General features: G+C 40.5%; 2 protein-coding genes across 10 annotated transcripts in view; both read right to left on the bottom strand.

Moving 5' to 3' along the window:
- Positions 1–15496, bottom strand: part of LOC101441268 (zinc finger protein 577-like) — an 81656-nt gene extending 66160 nt beyond the window's left edge. For 4 of the 9 annotated variants that reach the window (XM_071209617.1, XM_071209613.1, XM_071209619.1 and 1 more), the window contains exons 1-3: positions 6879–7189; positions 5793–5839; positions 2363–2445 (exon numbers count right to left, since the gene is read on the bottom strand). The gene's annotated coding sequence lies outside the window, so the exon portion shown is untranslated. Of the gene's footprint in view, positions 1–2362; positions 2446–5792; positions 5840–6878; positions 7190–7959 lie in introns of those variants that run through there. The other 5 variants (XM_071209618.1, XM_071209615.1, XM_058279407.2 and 2 more) reach the window with 3 other exon arrangements.
- A 1379-nt stretch (positions 15497–16875) lies between these two features.
- The window catches only part of LOC101443178 (zinc finger protein 649-like), a 44628-nt gene continuing 41954 nt past the window's right edge, over positions 16876–19549 (bottom strand). Inside the window, 1 exon segment of the mRNA XM_058279405.2 lies at positions 16876–19548. Within this exon segment, the coding sequence (XP_058135388.1) occupies positions 18299–19548 (1250 nt within the window). The 3' untranslated portion in view covers positions 16876–18298.

Genomic DNA, 19549 nt, shown 5'->3' with positions numbered 1-19549 from the left:
CTTATAAAAAAACACATAAAGTACAACATCACTTGTATAAAAATTTAAAACACACAAAAATAGTATACACTTCCTGTAGATAAACACATTTAAAAGTCCCAAAATAAGCATGGGTATAATATAAAATTTCAAAATAGTTACTTCTGAGGAGAAAGAGGAAGGAATGGAGTTAGGACTTGGAGTTGCAACTTTAGTTTTATCTGTAACACTTTCTTTCTTTCCAAACCAACCAACCAATAAAACAAACAAAGAGAAAAAGAAAAAAGATCTAAAGCAAAACAACCACAACCACTTTATATTTCCAACTAGAAGCTGATGACACACTGCTAACATTCCTAGGAGGCATAAAAAGGGGGCAATCAGCATTCTCATTCATCACTGGTCTGACCATGCCTCCCAATGCAATTAGAGAAAAGAATCAAACAACAGTTACAATATTAGAGAAAGGGAGACTAATTTTTAATTTATGCTCAATATTATTGTATACTCAGAAAATCCAAGTGATTGAAATGGGCAACTATAAAAAAGAAGAGTTTAGTCAATGGTTGAAACTTACATGAAAAATGACATGTATATGAAAAATGCCAGCATTCCCTACTTTAATTTTAGACATCTTCTAGCTTTAAAACTATGAGCCAATACATTCCTTTTTTTAAGCCAACTCATTGTGTGGTATTTGTGATAGCAGCTCTGGCAAACTAAGACACTACTCATTATATATAATATGATCTTGTATTTCTGCTACAGTAAAGCAAAGCATCTATTTCTATGAATGTGTGTATGCATGTACACATAAATATACTCACATATACTCACAAAAGGAAATAAAACAATATGTTAATAATTATTATGGCTGGATACTGGATTGGAAAGTGAATTTTACATCTTTATTTTTTCAATATAAGCACAAGGTTAATTTAAATTAAAAACTGAAATAAAATGTTTAAGTGACAAACTTAATAAAAAAAGATCTGGGGAAGTGGATGTGGCTCAAGTGATTGAGTTCCTGCGATTACTGGTGCCTCCTAAAGAAGACGAGCAAAACAGCAAGTTGACACAATGGGAAGGTACAGCAAGCTACACAACAAGATGATGCAACAAAAGGCACAAGAAGTAACAAACATAATGAGAGACAACAAAGAAGGGAACAGAGATGGTTCAAGTGATTAGGTGCCTCTCTCCCATATCAGAGGCCCTAGGTCCAGTTCCCAGTGCCTCCTAAAGAAACAAGGAAAGGAAGAGCCGTGGCTCAAGCCACTGCGCTTCCGTCGACCACATGGGAGGTTCAGGGTTTGATTCCCAGGGCCTCCTGGTGAAGGCAAGCTGGCCCGCACAGCGAGCTGGACTGAGCAGAATGCTGGCCTTCATGGCAAGCTGGCCCAAATAGAGAGTTGGCACAGCAAGATGACGCAACTAAAAGAGACACAGAGGAGAGACAATAAGAGACACAGCAGACTAGGGAGCTGAGGTTCAAAGAGATTGAGCACCTCTCTTCCACTCCATAAGGTCCCAGGATCAGTTCCTGGTGCCACCTAAAAGAGAAGACAAGCAGACACAAAGAATGCACAGTGAATGGACACAGAGAGCAGACAACGGGTTGGGGGGTGGAATAAATAAATCTTAAGAAAAAAAAAAAAAGGAAGACGACAGACACAGCTAATGATGCAAACAATCAGGGAGTGGAGAGAAATAAATAAATCTTAAAAAAAGAAAAAGAAAAACAGATCTCCACTTGAAATAAAATTAAGGATACTGCCAAATAATAACTCTGTAGCTTTATGGACTTACACATTTTGGAAGGAATCAAAGGAGAGAAAGAGGATGGGAGAGAAAAGGAACAGGTCATTTATTCCACAGGATTGCCTAAAATAGCAGGGATCCTAAGGGCTCTAGAGACACCTACACAGTATAGGCAGAGCAGACAGCTCAGGAGTTTGGCACCCTGCCAATGAGAGCTACTTTGAAATTTATGCTCCCTGATGTGACCAAGTTGGACTCAGTTGTGGTTTCTCTATACATGGTTCTTCCGCCCACTCTTCTGAACCTATAGTTAGTATTAGAGTGGATAGGTGTATGTCCAAGAGACTTAAATATTAGGGTTTTTCATATGCCAGTTGGGCCCTGAATCTCAAAAGCATTGTACTACCTACTCTCCAGTGCACTGGACTCACCCAGGACAACTAACAAGGAGATGATGATGGACAACGACATCCCAAGGAACAGAGCCTGCAACTGCAAGCAACATAGTCCCATCCATCTGCCCCATGGGATCTAAGCCCCCTTTCAATTAGAGGAGAAGTGGTTATCACCATCCCAGAATCCTCACGATTGGGGAATGAATGATGGACTAGAATAGACTTACTGTTATTCTAGTACAGATGTATTGTGATTCTAGCAATAGAAGAACTGTTATCACTGATGTGGAGACAGTGGCCGCTGGAGGTTCTGAGGGGAGAAGGAGAGAGTCTGAGTCTCAGGACTTGGGAATTGTCCTGAATGACATTGCAATAACAGATACAGGCCATTATATATCTTCTCGTAACTTACAAAATTGTACAGGAGAGAATGTAAACTACAATGTAAACTATAATCCACACTTAGTGGCAATGCTCCAAAATATGTTCATTAATTGTAACAAATTACCACACTAATGAAGGATGTTGTTAATGTGGGAAAATGTGCAAGGGGTAGGAAGTGGAGCATATCGGACTCCCCCATATTTTTTATGTAACATTTGTGTAATCTAAGCATCTTTTGAAAAAAATTTAAAAATTATAAACACAAAAAACAAAGACATTAGGATAAAAAATAAAAATAAAGAGGAAAATATACTGTTGTATAATAGGAGTTACGGGATAAAAGGAACCTAAGAGATGTAACACTCAAATGCAATGCATGTACATTATTTGGATCATGTTTTGAACAATCTACTGTTAAAAGACAACTTTGAGAAAATCAGAAAAACTGAATATGGATGAAATAAAGGAATGATTAATTTTGATACATGTAAAAATGGTTCAGTAGTTATAAGTTTTTCAAAGGACCTTACCAGTTAGAGATACATTTTGGCATATTCACAAGTAAAAGGAAATGATGTGATGCCTTGGATATGCTATGAAATTCTCCAGAAAAAAAAAAAATGTAGAAGAGAACTAGATGAATAAGACTGACCATGAGTTGATAATTATTGAAGTTAGATGATTGGAATATATTATAGTATTCTCCCTCTCTTGTGTCTGAGAATTTCCAAAAAAAAAAAAAGCTAAAAAGAGTCACCAGGGCTTGATGGGGTCCCAGCTGAGTTCTATCTTTACAGTGTAGATGATTGCAATATTATTTAAACTCTCATATCAAAGAAAGAGACAAAGTTTCTCTACTAATTGTATAAGCCAACATTTCCAAATACAAATCAATAAAGTATAAGAAAGAAACTACAGAGAGAAATGCTTACTCATTAATTTTTATCCTACCTTTTTTTTTTTAAGGAGGTACCAAGGACTGAACGCGGACCTCATACATAGGAAGCAAGGTCTCAACCACTGAATTATATCTCCTCAATGAGAGTTGATTTTTTCTTTTTTTTCCCCTCCCTACTCCGCCCCGACCCTGCTGTTTTTGCTGCCTGTGCCCATTCACTGTGTGACCTTCTATTTTTCTTTTTGTCTTCTCTTCTTGTTTTCTCCTCCAGGATTCACTGGGATTCAATCCTGGAGATCTCCAATGTGGAGAAAGGTTCCCTGTCACTTGCTCCACCTCAGCTCTTAGTTTCTGTTGCACCTTGCTTTGATTCTCCCCTTTGTCTTTTTTTGTCACATCATCATCTTGCTGCGTGGCTCGCTGCATGGGCACTGGCTTGCCACGTGGGCACTTGGCTCACCATGCAGGCACACCTTTATCAGGAGGCACCAGGGATTGAAACTGGGTCCTCCCATATGGTAGACGGAAGCCCAATCACTTGAGCCACATCTACTTTCCCATTTCTTTAGGAGATACCAGAGATAGAACCCAGGATGGTGTACATAGGAAGCAGGTGCTCATCCACCTGCTCCCTCTTTTTCTTTTATTAGAGAAGTTGTGGGTTTTCAGAACAATCATGCATAAAATACAGTATTCCTATTTACCACCCCATTATTAATACCTTGCATTGGTGTGGAACATTTGTTACAAAAGATGAAAGCACATGTTTGAAAAAAAATGTTGGGTGCAGTGTTTTATATTGAGTTAGTTAATTATGCTATTTTAATCTTTCAGAGATTGGCATTACAGCAGGCTGTAGACCTGTCTATGCAAAGATAAAGTTTTATTGGAACACAGCCACACCCATTTGTTTATGTAATCTCTATGGCAATTTTTGCACTACAATGACAGAGTTGAGTAGTTGGGAACAGAGGCCATCTGGCTGGCAGAGCCTAAAATACTTATTATCTGATGCTCTACAGAAAAAGTTTGCTGACTCCAGTTAATCTATAGGCTTCTAGCGTTTTGTCCTTTCCCTCATTTACTAAGAGAGGTATGCTAATAATCTCCCATTATAACTAGGGATTTCTCCTTAATCCTTGTATCTAGCATACCCTAAGCTCAAGCAATTCTATACCTAGATATATAACCAATATAACTTTTAAGTACCAAAGACGTACAAAAATTTAATAGCAGCATTACTCATAACACCCACAAGCCAGTTAACAACCCAAATGTCTATTAATAGCAGAATGGATAAATAAATTATGTATAACAGTGCAATGGAATACTGTACAGCAATGAAAACAAAGAACTACTGCCATATGCAGCAGTTTAGATGAATTTCAAAAACAAAATATTGGAAAAAAGTCAGACAAAAAATACTACATACCTTAGGATTCCATTTATATAAAATTGGAAGCCAGGCAAATCTACTATGAGGTTAGAAGTTAGGATAATTATTTCCTCTGAAGAGGAGAGAGGAGATGAGGATGAAATGGGGGCTTCTGAGGTGCTGTATATATATATATATTTAAAAAACCTTAAAAAAGAAACTACAGATCAATTTCACTTGTAAATGAAGAGCTAAAAATTAAAAATTTTTATCATGAAAAATTTCTAGGAGCAGAAGAAAGAACAATATAATTAAACCCCATGTATTAAAGGAGAAAAAATAAAGTAGTCAACTCCACATATGCATAATGTGGCTTCAACAATTATCAGCTCAAATTTATTTATTTTTTATCGACACCACTACTCAACTCCCTTCCACTACTGGATTATGCTGAAGCAAAATAAGACATCTTTTCATTTTTAGATGCAAAAAAATTAAGTAAAACATTAGGAAATAAAATCCAGTTCTGTATTAAAACAATAAATCATATGGACAAGTATGTTTTTTCCAGAATGTAAGAATAGTAAGATATTAGGAAACCTGGTGACATAATATCAAATAAATTAAGGAGAGAGAGAGAAATAAATTATAAACAAGCATAATTTTCAAGTAAAAAAGTCCTTGGCTCTCTCTCCCTAGAGGGGCCCATACCAAATCTTGCTGTGTATTTGTCTTTCTCTCCCATTTCCCAGCAAGAACTGTTCTTTCCCTCATTTCCCAAATAAATTCTTTTTACTGGCCTAACTAAAAAAAAAAAAAAAAAAGGCCTTGAGAAAGAGAAAGAAAAACTGGGAAAATCACAGATACTATTTATTCAGACTATACTATGTGCCAGGCACTACACTTCATACTTAGAGAATATCTGCTCTCTTAGTTTCATAAAAACCCTAAAAAGAAATAATTATGACAGCTCTTTTCATAAATGAAGAAACTGACTCACCAAGTCAGAAGCAGAAGCAGGTTCTTCTCACTCTGCAGTCCATGCACCTGAAACATGGCCAAAATTATTTGCAGATGACAAACATGCTCAACTAGAAAACAAAGGAATCTATTTAGAAGCTACTAGCAATAACATGAATAGGGTGAAAAAACAAAAAATATATATATATACATATTTCTTTAAATTTTTGCTCGTGTAAAATTGAAAGAAACAAAAAAAAGGGGTGTGGGGTCATAGAAAAAACACACACACACCATTTACAATTACAACAAAAGTATAAACAATGAAGAATAAACATAATGAGAAATGCCCAAGGCACATGGGGAAAAAAATATTACAAAGCAACGCGGTAGGTTCAAGAAACAAAAAACTTGGGTTAATGGAACTCTTTCACGTCACCCTGAAAGTGCTGTACCTAGATCTTTCATATATATCAATTGTATCCAAATTAAAGTACCTATCTAGGGAGACATAACTGCAGCAATAAAAATAATTAAAAAAAAAAAATGAAAGAATTTTCTCAGGGCGTCTGTAATATGAAAATGGCTGATAGTATGTTAAATTAAAAATGTATAAAATTATATCAGTGTCTACATACCCGATCCCAACACTAAAAAATGAAATATACTAAATTTTAATAAGATTTATTTTCGGGTATGGGGGGTTTTAGGATGATGGCGATGTCAGAATCTGGGTCAGAAAGAAACTGAAGGCAAATTTTCAATATGAATACACAGTAAACTTGGAGGAAGAGGACCAGCAACCCCATCTTCAAAAGTAAAACTATGACAACCAATAAATACAAAACTTCCCAAACGCCGTCCCCAACACCAACCCGCCTTCACTTCCCTCAACTACGGACACCACAATACAGACACCAGCACCCCCAGCCAGTCACTACTCTCCAACTTAGACCTCCAAAGTGCTCGAACCCACACGGAGCCACACGAGCTCCCCCTCTACCAGAAGCCCCAATAATGGGACCCCCAAATCGCCTTCCCCAACAAGGATTCCCAGGCGCTCGCGAACACAAAACCCTCAACGCGCTCTCCTTAGCCCCGAAACACGCCCAGACCCAAAACTGACCTGGCCGCTGACCGCTGACCTCTGACCTCTGTCCCCACTACTAGGGCCGATTCAAGGAACCTACTCCTCTGAACACTTTTCCCTCAGACAACCGCCTCAGAAGCTGTGGGAACGGAGGCCTGCGAGAGCCACCTGGCGTATCCCCGGAGACCAGGACTCGGGCTTTCGACCGTCCCCTCTATGACGCAATATTTCTACGCCCCGTTCATCGACAGTTGCTGGGAGCAACCATCTTCCAACCTACTGCCGTAAACTAGTCGCCCTCTTTACTCCTTTCACGTGAAGGGATAGGGCAACGAGAAGCAATTGAAAACGACCTATATCGCCCCATTTGAAAGCCAAGGGCGCTACACAAGTTGTTTAGCTTCTCAGAGGCTCAAGCTTACTCGGACCTCTCCGCAGGTTGGGCAGAGAATGTCACGGACTTAGAGGCAATTTGCTCTTGAGGCTGAAGAAGCCGAGTGGGCGCCGCCATCTTAGAGGAAGTTCTATTGTCCGTACAGTGGGGACTTCCCACGACTCTTGGAGAGGAAGATTGGATCTGGGGAACTCTTCTAAATGGAGGGAACTTTGTGGAAGAAGCGGCATTTGAGTCCAGTTTGCGGTTTGGAGAAGTCGAGATAGTTCGGAGACGGCGCCGGTCACAGAGTGGGGAAACAACGGGAAGAAAAAGCTCTTACGATTGATTGTGCGAGGAGGGGTGGGAGGACGCGAGACACTGTGGATCCCAGGCAGGTAAAAGGGGCGGAATAAACGCAGAGGCGTGCCCCCCCCCCCCCCGCCGCCCCCGCACTTGGTACCTGGCGGGCAAGGATTTCCGTCCACAAAGAGGGAAGAATGCCTAGAATGAAGCTCACAGAAGGGAACGTGTGTTCTGTTCCTTTGCGGCCCGACTGATTAATTAAACCGACTTGTTACCAAAGCCAAACCCACTCCCGAGACTTTGAAAACATTAGCCGAGAGCCTTTGAATTAAAGGCGTTAGTCATCCATCCATCCAATAAATGTTTATAAAAGTGCCTGCTATGTGTCAGGCACAATTCTGCGCGTGGGAGATAAAACAGCTATAAGCACAAACATACCCTCCATGGAGTTTTTCGTTCTGTTTCGAGATATTTCACATGAAGTCGTTGATTTTATTTCCTCCTCACTGCAAGGGTGTTGTGATCCCCACCTACAGAAGGAAAACAAAGGTCCAAAAGGGACCTTCAGTTTATATAAAATGTAAATATAAATCAATTTATAAAGATGGAATTAGATTAGTGGTTATGGAGGGCTGGGGAAGGACTGCTAGGGGTTTGGAGTTTTTCTTTGTGGAGTAATGAAATGTTCTAAGATTTTTTGTGGTGATGAATGGATAACATTGTGTTTATACTAAAAGCTAGTGATTCTGCACTTTGGATAGATTGTATGGTATGTGAATATAGTTCCATAAAACTGCTTAATAAAAAAAATAATTGCAGCTATGTACAGCAGGGGAAGCATAGAAAGATTGAGAGGAAGAATTTTGTTTTTATTATTGAAATAATGAAAATACCCTAATAATGATTAAAGTAATGAATGCACAACAACTACTACGTGATCATACCAAACACCATTGATTGTAGTCTTTGGGTGAATTGTATGCTTTATTAATATATATCAATCAAATTGATTTGTTAAAAAAAAGGGTCCTTCATGGAATAACTCCTCATTCTTCAAAATCCAACTCACATATGGCTGCCCATCCAATAAAAGGTCCAATGTACAAGAAATTTTTAAAGAAGCAAAATATTAATCAGATTTAAAACAGTAGCAAACCCAGAGTTTCCATTGTTGCTGGGAAAATTTTATTTCCATACACTTCTGGAGGGTGTATAAATGGTCGAAACTGTCTAGAATAAAATGTGTATTAAAATTCATTATGAGGGGAGTGGATGTAGCTCAGTGGTTGAGGGCCTGCTTTCCATGTGACAAAGTCCTGGGTTCAATACCTGGTACCTCCTAAAATAATAATAATAAAATAAAAATAAATAAAATGCAATAGGAGAAAGCACATTAACTGAGAAATTCTGCCACCAGAAATATATATTAAGGAAAAAATTGCCCACTGTGCAGACATATCAACGAGGTAAGGTCCAATGTCCAAAATTAGGGGAGTTTTTTAAGTCATTGAAGGTAATTTAAGAAAGGAAATCATCTCTTTTAAAAAACACTTTGTAAAAAATGTTTTCCTTTGAAATAATTGTGGATTTACAGGAAGTCACAAAAATAGCGCAGAGGTCCCATGCACCCTTTACTCAGTGTCCTCTAATGGCAACAATTTACAGAACAATAGTAAAACATAAAAACCAGAAAAACGACATTGGTATAATCCTCAGAATTCATTCAGATGCCACCAGTTTTACTTGCACTTGTGCACATGTGTGTATATATATGGTGTAACCACCATTCACCTGCTGCATCTCTTCCTCTGGCTGGTATCCTTTCTTTTATTTTATTTTTATTTTTTTTCTTTTTTCTTTTCCTTTCTTTTAATAAAACTATAATAATAAGTACAGCACTTAATTGAATTGTCATTCTAGTGACTTATTGAACCTAAGAGAACTCCTAACTTTGTGGCCAGCTGGTCTGAAGTGAGGGTGATCCTGGGAACCCTTGGATTTATGGCTGGTGACTGTCGTGAGGGCATATGGGAACTGTTCCTTCTGACATTGACGTTGGGCAAAATCACTACAGACATTATGAATTTTACACGGGCAGGGGTTGGGGTGGGTGCAATGTGGTGAGGGAAAGTACCTGGATATTTTATATCACTATGTTCTGAGATACAAATAAGTTATTTGGAAACAGTTTGATCTTTTTGAGTCTTGCTTTTTTTTTTTTTTTTTTTACTATATAAACGAGAATGAGTTTAATTTAAAGTAAAAGCCAGGAACCAGATTGGTATTGGATAAGATTCAGTCATCCTAACTGTGGGTACTCAGAGCTTACTCTAAGGCAGACAATTTTCTAGACATCTTGTATAAGGGGTAAACAAGATAAGTTCCCTGCCCTCATGAAGCTTACAGTTTAATTCTTACAGTCTATAACTTAACACTGAAGTCCTTATTATACTCAGGAGCTTAAGTTGAGGGATTTGATATTTGTTGTAATGTGCTTTGTATGGAAACTGAGACATGGTAGTGGTGATTGTACCTTACTCAAGATCTCTCTATATTACATATCCATTGTCAAAAATCATTAAGAAAACAGTGAAGATGTTCTTTCCAAGTGTCTAAATTGATTTTTTTTTTTTTAAAGGAAAATAGGAATACATCAACAACATGCAATCACTCTGATTAGAATCCCACTAAGATTCCTGGTCTGTCAGCTCTTCACCCTAGCTTCTCCCTCTGACTGATGCCCTTACTCAAATATCAGTTTTCCAGCAGCAGACTTGGCTTGAGCCTGAGCCTTATCCTGGCCTTAGTTTTGTGCCAGTCCCTACTGACATTCCCCCAACCACTGTTCAATAATTATACAGATAAGTCTCTGAAAATACTTGACAGATTGGCTAAAAGTCTGTTGTAGTCTGATCTAAAAATCGACTGAACCAGGAAGTGGATGTGGCTTAGGTGACTGGGCTCCCACCTACCTACCACATGGGAGGTCGCTGGTAAGGATCCTGGTGCCTCCTAAAGAAGACAGTGAACTGGTGTGATGGGCAGGCGTGGCAAGCTGACACAGGAGACACGAGAAGAAAAAACACAATGAGAGACAACAAAAGCAGGGAGCGGAGGTTCACAGTACCTCATTAAAGAAGACAGTGAGCGGATGCAGCAGGCGTGGCGAGCTGACGCAACAAGAGAGTGGGAAGGAAAAACGTGATGAGACACAACAAAGCAGGGAGCAGAGGTGGCTCAAGTGATTAAGCACCTCCCTCCCATATCGGAAGTCCCGGGTTTAGCTCCTGATCCTTCTAAAGAAACAAGGAAGTCTAGAACAGACATAGCAACTGAAGAACAAGGGAATGGGGAGAAATAAATAAACCTTAAAAAAAAAAAAAAAGATTGAGCCAACCCTTCTAGGGTTCCTTTGCCTATTCCTGTTCTGATGCAATCTCTTCAGCACTCTGTGGAGTAGGAGATTCCAGGCCAGTTTTGACACTTCTATGAAGCCCTACTATTCTCTTCCTCAGGCACTACCAGGACATGGAAGACCTAGTTTGAGAAATTAACAGGAATAGATATCAGGAAGAATGGTGGCGTGGTTCCATCAGGAAGGCCAAGGATAGTGTTAAGCAGGAAACTACCCCATGTGGAAGAGTGCAGGTGGATAGGTTATTCTGGAGGTTAGAACTTTGTAGTCCAGGATTCTGAAAATAATACTTTGAATGATGAGGGGAGAGGGGAACTGGGTTGGAAGCAAGTCACCTTAATTCATGTTCAAATTGACTACCTTACTGATTTTTCTTCTTGTTTTTAAAAATTCTCAAATAAGGTATGATAAGATGGATTTTGATATTTAATGTACAGGTTTTAAAAAACTATCTTTGGACTTTCAGTTCACTATTTTGCAGACCACATTTCCCTACTAGAAAATTGAAAAAATCACATCTAAGGTATTTCCACTGCTCACTCTGGCAGACTGAGGCCCTACGGTGAAGTGACTGGGAACAGTCCACCTCAGGACAACAGGGGGTTTAGGAGAAGGCAGCACAAAGCAAAAACCCATTTCCCGCCACAATGAGCCTCAGGCTGGTGTTGAGAAACAAGAGAATCTGACCAGCATGGTTTCCAAGTCCCAGGGAATGAAGGTACTCTTCTCATGAGAACATCTATTTGAGATGTTGACTGTGCAAGACAGCCCTTAATTAAAACAATCATGGCTATGTAGTCAGAGAACCAGGTGTGAAAACCAAAATTTTAGAGTTTAGGTACTCTCTACAAAGTCCAAGCACAACAGACTGGTATTTGAAACTCCACAGTCAGGATACAACTACCCTTTCAGCCTCATCTCCTTCATAACACATGAGCCTTGTCACTACAGAACTGGTATTCCCTAAACTTTTATTTGCTTATGCTCTATTTCTCAAATGGAAATACTCACCTTTGCTCATTTGTGTATGTATACACCAATAATCAGACTTGAAGCTGGAGGTTTTAGAAATCCAAGCCAAAGGACTTCTCTTTGGAAAACACCCATGGCAAAATACTGGGAGTGTTAGCTAAAATATGAAAAAATTCTTTTTTGTATATATAGTTAAGTCCTCATTAAATTAAGCAAAATCCCCAGTGGCTAAAAGGTCAAGATGTCAAAATCAGATAAAAAAGCAGATGCTAACTTTATTAGTCAGCCAAAGGCATGTTGATGCAAAATGTCAGAAATTGGATGGTTCATTTTTTTTTTTTTAAGATTTATTTTTATTTATTTCTCTCCCCTTCCCCCCTCTCCCATTGTCTGGTCTCTGTGTCCATTTGCTGTGTGTTCTTCTGTGTCCGCTTGCATTCTTGGCGGCACTGGGAATCTGTGTCTCTTTTTGTTGTGTCATCTTGCTGCGTCACCTCTCCGTGTGTGTGGCACCACTCCTGGGTGGGCTGTGCTTTGTTCACATGGGGCGGCTCAATGTGGGGTATACTCCTTTGTGTGTGGGGCTCCCCTACATGGGGGACACCCCTGTGTGGCATGGCACTCTTTGCGTGTGGTAGCACTCCACATGGGTCAGCTCACCACACAGGCCAGGAGGCAGGAGGACCCTTTATCAGTTGAGCCATGTCTGCTTCCCAGGTTGGTTCTTATAAAGGGTATTTATTTGGGGTAGAAGCCTACAGATACCAGGACATAAAGCGTAAGTTTCTTCCCTCGCCAAAGTCTATTTTCACTTGTTGGAGCAAGATGTCTGCCGATGTCTGTGAGGGTTCAGGTTTCCTGGGTTCCTCCCTTCCAGGGTCTTGCTTCTCTCTGGGTTCAAGGTTCCTCTCTTCCTGGGGCTCACTTCTCTTTCCTCTGTGAGCTTACTTTCTGGGGCTCTAGATTAAGTCTTCAGCATCAAATTCCAACATCAAAAACCCTCAACTCTTTTCTGTGCCATGCCTTTTATCCGTGAGTCCCCACCCACCAAGGGGTGGGAACTCAACGCCCTAATCATAACTCAATCATGCCCAGGTACAGATCAGATTACAAACATAATCCAAAATCTTTTTTTTTTTCTCTTCTCAAAATCTATTTTTGGAATTCATAACCATATCAAACTGCTACACTCCATCCTCTGAATTCCAAAAAGACATTACAATATTCGAAAAAACGTTAAATCAGTAACAATGCAAGTACTAAATCATATCACAATCAATTTAAAGAAATACAGTTTGTCTTGGGGCAAAGTCCTGTCTGCTATTGATTTCTGAAACTTACAAAACAATTCATCTGCTTCCAATACACAAAAGGACAAAGGTTAAACATTTTCTTTACAATAAGGAGAAATTGGGAGGGAAACATGAGTCCCAGTATCTCTACAGTTCAGTAGACCTGCAAGGAATCCTCTGTTTGATTTCAAAGTTTGAGAGTTATCCTTAAGATGGTTTCTTCTCCTTGGGGATTTATGGGAGCCCACCCTTTCCATAGGCTTGCCCAATAGCCATTTTCTTGGTTCCACCCTCATCAAGCATCTGGGTGTCAACCAAGCTCCAGACCTCACCCTCCAAGAGTGTTGGGGTGATTGCCACACCTTACCCAAACTTTGGGTTAGTCTCAACTACCCTAGTACAGTGTCATGAAGACAACATTCCCCCCAACCTTTGGCAAACAGGCTCAACCCTCACAGAGCAACGAGTTGATCACCTGGCCTTCCCTAATCCATGGGGGACAGGTCCACCCTTCTCAGACCTGTGGGGTGCTGACCTTAACTGCTCTAATCCTTGGGGAATGTGCCCCACCCTCTCTGTATTCTGAGGCAGCAAAACTCTTCCAGAACATCAGACAGGAACATCCATCCTCTTCAACTGCTGGGGCAAATTCATCCTCTCTGTACGCATGGGTGGGGTTCCCTTCTTGGCCCAAGGTGATGTCCTAATTTCAGATTTCAGCTTCCATGGTTTTCCTCTTAACGCCGTTTCTCCTTCAATCTCTCCTTTCCATGTCCCTTTTAGTCCAAGCTGACAGTGGTTTTGTTCACATAGTTCTCTCGAATACCTTGTTGGTTTAGCATGCAAGAAGCAGGGGTCCAAGCCATCAGAGAGTAAGACTTTCCACAAGTCTTTTCAAGATAACTGCATCTTCAATCCTGATTTACAAGTTCCAAGTTTAGTTAAGTCCTCCATGGGGCAGTTTCATGTGGGAGCCTGATTTTCAGAGGCCTGGAATTTCCAGAATCAGTTTCTGTTTTCTTTGTACCCAACAATTCAGTCCTCAGCATATCTCTCTCATCTAACATTTTGCTATAAGCTGCAAGCAGAAGACAAGGCACATTCTCTGGGTTTACTTTAGAAAATCTTCAGCTAAATGCCCAGGCTCACCATTTTCAAATTCTGCCTTCCATAAAACACCAGGAGTCAATCTTGCTAAGTTCTCTGTGACTTTAAAACACGGATCGCCTTTCCTCCAGTTCCAATAATAGTTTCATCATTAACTTCTAAGGCATCATAAAAAGTCTCTTTAGCATCCATCTCACAATTATTTCCTTCTAAGGTCTTATAAAAAATAACTTTAGGCTTCTTATTGCTACCAACAGTCTCTGCAAGGCAATTCAGGCCTTTTCCATCAAGCATCTCACAATTCCTCCAAAAAATACTCCTAACCCATTTATAAAACGGTTCCAGCATTTCAGTAATTGCAAAAGCACTTCCCCACCCCTCAGCACCAAATTCTGTATTAGTCGGCCAAAGGGCTGCTTATGCAAAATACCAGAAATTGGTTGGTTTTTATAAAGGCTATTTCTTTTGGGTAGGAGCCTACAGATACCAGGCCACAAAGCATAAGTTACTTCCCTCACCAGTCTATTTTCACTTGTTGGAACAAGACGACTGCTGATGGCTGTAAGGGTTTAGGTTCCCTGGATTCCTCCCTTCCAGGGTCTTGCTTCTCTTTGGGTTCAGGGTTCCTCTCTTCCTAGGGCTTGCTTCTCTTTCCTCTGTGAGCTTACTTCCTGGGGCTCTAGATTAAGTCTTCAGCATCAAACACCAACATCAAAAACCCTCAACTCTGTTCTTTGCCCTGCCTTTTATCTGTGAGTCCCTACCTCAGTCATGCCCAGGTACAGATCAGATTACAAACATAATCCAATATCTATTTTTGGAATTCATAACCATATCAAACTGCTACACTAATACTTTGGAGGTCCCTTAGTTTGCCAGTGGTGGGGATGAAGTGGCCTAAGATTTAATGGCTGTGTGCTGACAGAAGATGAGGGTGTAGGTCCATGGGAGGCAGGGAACTGAGTCTCCTCATAAAGTGGGGTCTCTTCATAGGTTATATCTTCAGAGAAAGGGTGATATAGGAAAAAACTGTAACCAAAATCCTCCTGAAAACTCATAACCACGGGCATGCCATCATGTAGGTTTGGGGTTCAAATTTATTCTACATGCATTTCCAAGAGCCCCAAGTTGAAGAATAACGTCAAATGTGACTCCTGTGGTACCCGTGGCATGCCTGGAAGAGGCATTTCTCTAGAGGGACATATAATAAGTCCAGTGTTACTGGATTTTATCTAGGTTCTTGGCTATGGTGCAGAAATGAATTTCAAGAGCACACTGGGTGAGTTAGGCCAGTAATTTATTCAGGTAGGGCGGGAAGAGAAATGGGAGAAAATAACAGAGCAGGGTTCCTAGGTAGTGAAGAAGAGGATGAAAAGGGATGAAGAGGGCTTATTTACAAGCTACAAGTCCCCATTATAGATTATAAGTCCCCAGGTTTACTTGTGGGGCCATGTGGCAGAGGGAAAAAGGCAAAAATGACACAAAGGGGGCAGGACGGATCCATAGGCAAAAAGAGCAAGGCAAGAGCCCGTGCTCTGGTTTGTGCCTGGCTTTTAAACCGTTAATTATTCTGCCCCTTTGCTAATGGAAGGGGAGGGAGTTTCAGCTGTTTGGTGTTTGGATTGATTACCCCACCCACCTATTCCTTAGTGAGGACCCAATGATAAAAGTGTCTAGGGAACATCCGGGCTTTTCCTTGTTCTCAGGAAGGAGTCTTTGTTCTAGGTAGCAGAATCCTGGGGATGGGGTTCCTCCAGCAGCTCTCTTGGGGGTTTCTGATGTCCACGTGGGCTCTCTGTCAGGTTCCAGATCTGTCTATTCCCTATCTTACTAGCCTGCTCCATCAGGACTCAAGAGTATTTCTGCAGATAAAACCCAACTTCGGGGAAGCAGATTTGGCTCAATGGACAGAGCATCCACCCACCATATGGGAGGTCCAGGGTTCAAACCCAGGGCCTCCTGACCCATGTGATGAGCTGGCCCATGCACAGTGATGTGCTCAAGGAGTGCTGTGTCACGCAGGGGTGTCCCCCGCATAGGGGAGCCCCACACATAAGGAGTGCACCCCATAAGGAGAGCCACCCATTGTGAAAACAGTGCAGCCTGCCCAGGAGTGGTGCCACACACATGGAGAGCTGACGCAGCAAGATGACGCAACAAAGAGAGACACAGATTTCGGGTGCCGCTCACAAGAATACAAGTGGACACAGAAGAACACACAGTGAATGGACAAGAAAGCAGACAACTGGGGGGGCCGGGGGGAAGGGGAGAGAAATAAATAAATCTTAAAAAAAAAAACTTCAGCTCACAATCCCAATATTACAAAACACATAAGAAAATATGCTACCATAAGTGAGAGTCAGCAGGCACACAAACAGTAGCAGTATTAAGCTCCTCTCACTAAGATAATAGATTAAAAACCACGATGTAAATTTGTTTTAAATTAATAAAACACAAGAATATTTAAGAAATCTCTCCCTCAGGAAAAAAAATCACATCTAAGGTGAAACTGAATAATGCTTGGCTCTATTTATGGATTTAAGTTAAAACACATCCAAACACATTAAGTTACGTATATGAATTTAATATATTAATTTCTTTTTTAAGGACTTTAGTTGTCTGAAGTAATATTTAAAAAATAATTTTAGAGCCAAAGAAATGCAAGAACAAATCATCATAGGATACTGTATGGGCAATGAAAAAAATGGAGGAAAAATGGGTGAAGTAACTATAATGTGATAATTTTAAAACCAGTGGAGTGGTGCATACATCACTTCCTTTAAATTATGCAATCATTAACATAGGAATAGGAATATGGTTCAAGGCATGCTGTCCAAAAAGTTGTACACCAGGTATGTTTTCTGAGGCAAAATGAGGATATGGAACGGAAAGCTCTTAAGCATTCATTTTTACAGGGCTTCTTTATTCCGCTAAACACCTGACAATTGATGAGGCAGAATATACTATTGAAAATCTTGCCAGTCATTGCCTTCCAACAGTTTATCCCCAGTATGAACTCTCTGGCACCTGTTTAGAGTAAGGGCTTTTCCAATCATTATATTTCTACCTGCAGTGAGCTCACTAATTTATGATGCTCACTGATGATGAGCCCACAGAAGGCTTTCCCATCTCACCATTCATAAGATCAGTTGCTCATCTAGAAATTTTTGCTTAAGGCTTTTCCACACTCAACATGTCTTGCTCTTTCGGTGGGAAATTGGTAAAGGTAACCAAACAGTTTATTCCAGTTCCAAAGGAAGGAAGTCTGTGGGTGGGGGCAGGGAGACCTTCAAGGGGTTCCTTAGGGATGTTTCCCTAGCCCAATGGTGTCGGATTGCAGGTGTAGCTTCAATGACAGTCACAATGGGAAGTTTAAGAGTTTATGACTGGGGAGTGGATATAGCTCAGTGTTTGAGTGCCTGCTTCCCATGTACAAGGTCCTGGGTGCAATCTGCAGTACCTCCTGAAAAAAAGAATTTATGGCTAACAGGTATTCAAGCCATTCAAAGTGACAAAGGAGGGGCAGACACCAGTGCTCCATCCCAGGCCTTGGTAAAGATGTAATACATGCTTGGGGATATAGTCTTTATTTAAAGGCAGCTCAGGTTTGCCTTACTTTCACAGGGTTGTTTCCAATAGGGTCTTTCAAATGGCTTTGGTGGCAGGGGCACTGATTGACCCAGCCACAGCCCAAGGATACCCACCCAGGTTCCGGGGAGGGAATGCCTATTTGTCCTGATCAGCCCTGGCCAGGCCTACGCAGCAAATAACGGATAGTATGCTTGCTCCCAGGACATTGTGCCAGAGTTTTCCTATGTGTTTTTTCTGACATAAAATAAGATAAAATTGATCACTGAAGGCACTACTACATTCATCGCATTTACCAGCTTTGTCTCCTGGGTAAATTGTCTGGTAGCTTCTAAAGGAGCACACCTGGCAACAGGTTATTGCACAATGGCTCCATTCCTGTCTGCTAGGAGCCTGCTGATATTTAATGAGTCTGAGTTGCCACTGAAGGCATGTACATAGTTACTACATTGACAGGGCTTTTCCTCTGCGTGAGTTCACTAGCTTGCAATGAGCCGTGACTCTCTGTGGAAGGACCTTCCACCTTTACTACATGTTTTTCTACATGTTTTTCTCTTGTGTGCATTTTCTTATGTTTAACAAGGCAAGACACATGGGAGAAAGCTTTCCCACATTCCTTACAGTCATACCGTCTCTCTCCTGTAGGAGTTTTTTGATGTGCAATGAGCATTGTTTTTGTAGTAAAGGCTTTCCCACAGTCCCTACATTCATAGGGTTTCTCTCCTGTGTGAATTCTCTGATGTCTAATGACACCTGACTTCTGTGAACAGAATTTCCCACATTTACCACATACAAAAGGAGTTCTTCCTGTGTGAAATCTCTGACGTGCTATGAGGCAAGCCTTCTCGCTGAAGGCTTTACCACACTCTGTGCATTCATAGGATTTTTCTCCAGTATGAGTTCGTTGATGAATAGTCAGATTGCCCTTCGGAATGAAGACTTTTCCACAATCACTGCATATATAGGATTTCTCTCCTGTGTGAGTTTTCTGATGTATAATCAGCTGTGATTTTCTGAAGAAACCTTTCTCACATTCACTGAATCCATGGGGTTTTTCTCCTCTTTCATTCCTCTGATGTATAATGAGCTCTGCCTTCACGTAGAAGGTTTTGCCGCACACACTACATTCATATGGTTTCTCTCCTGCATGAGTTCTCTGGTGTTCAGTTAGCTTGAACTTTCTGGAGAATGCTTTTCCACATATATTGCATATGTGAGGTTTCTTTCCTGTATGAGTCTTCTGATGTTCGGTAAGCGGGGATTTCCTGAGGAAGGCTTTTCCACATTCACTGCATCCATGGGGTTTCTCTTCTTTGTGAGTTCTCTGATGTTCAGTTAGCTTCTTGAACTTGTAGGAAAAGTTTTTCCCACATATACTGTACCCATGGACTTTCTTTCCTATATGAATTCTCTTATGTTCAGTGAGCTGAGACTTCTTGATGAAGGCTTTCCCACATTCAATCCATTCAAGGGTTTTCTCTATTGTGTGAGTTTTCTGATGTTTAATAAGTTGTGACTTAGTGCTGACTGATTTTCTACTTTCAACGAATTTATTTTCAGTAGAAGTGTGCTCAGGATTAACATGGAAAAAGGCTTTTCCATTTCCTTTAAACTCAGCAGGCTCTTTTATTTCACAGCTTCTTTTCTGGTTGAT

The sequence above is a fragment of the Dasypus novemcinctus genome, chromosome 18 (genome assembly GCF_030445035.2).
Source record: "Dasypus novemcinctus isolate mDasNov1 chromosome 18, mDasNov1.1.hap2, whole genome shotgun sequence".
Lineage (NCBI taxonomy): Eukaryota > Metazoa > Chordata > Mammalia > Cingulata > Dasypodidae > Dasypus > Dasypus novemcinctus.
This window is presented reverse-complemented; position numbering and strand designations above follow the sequence as displayed.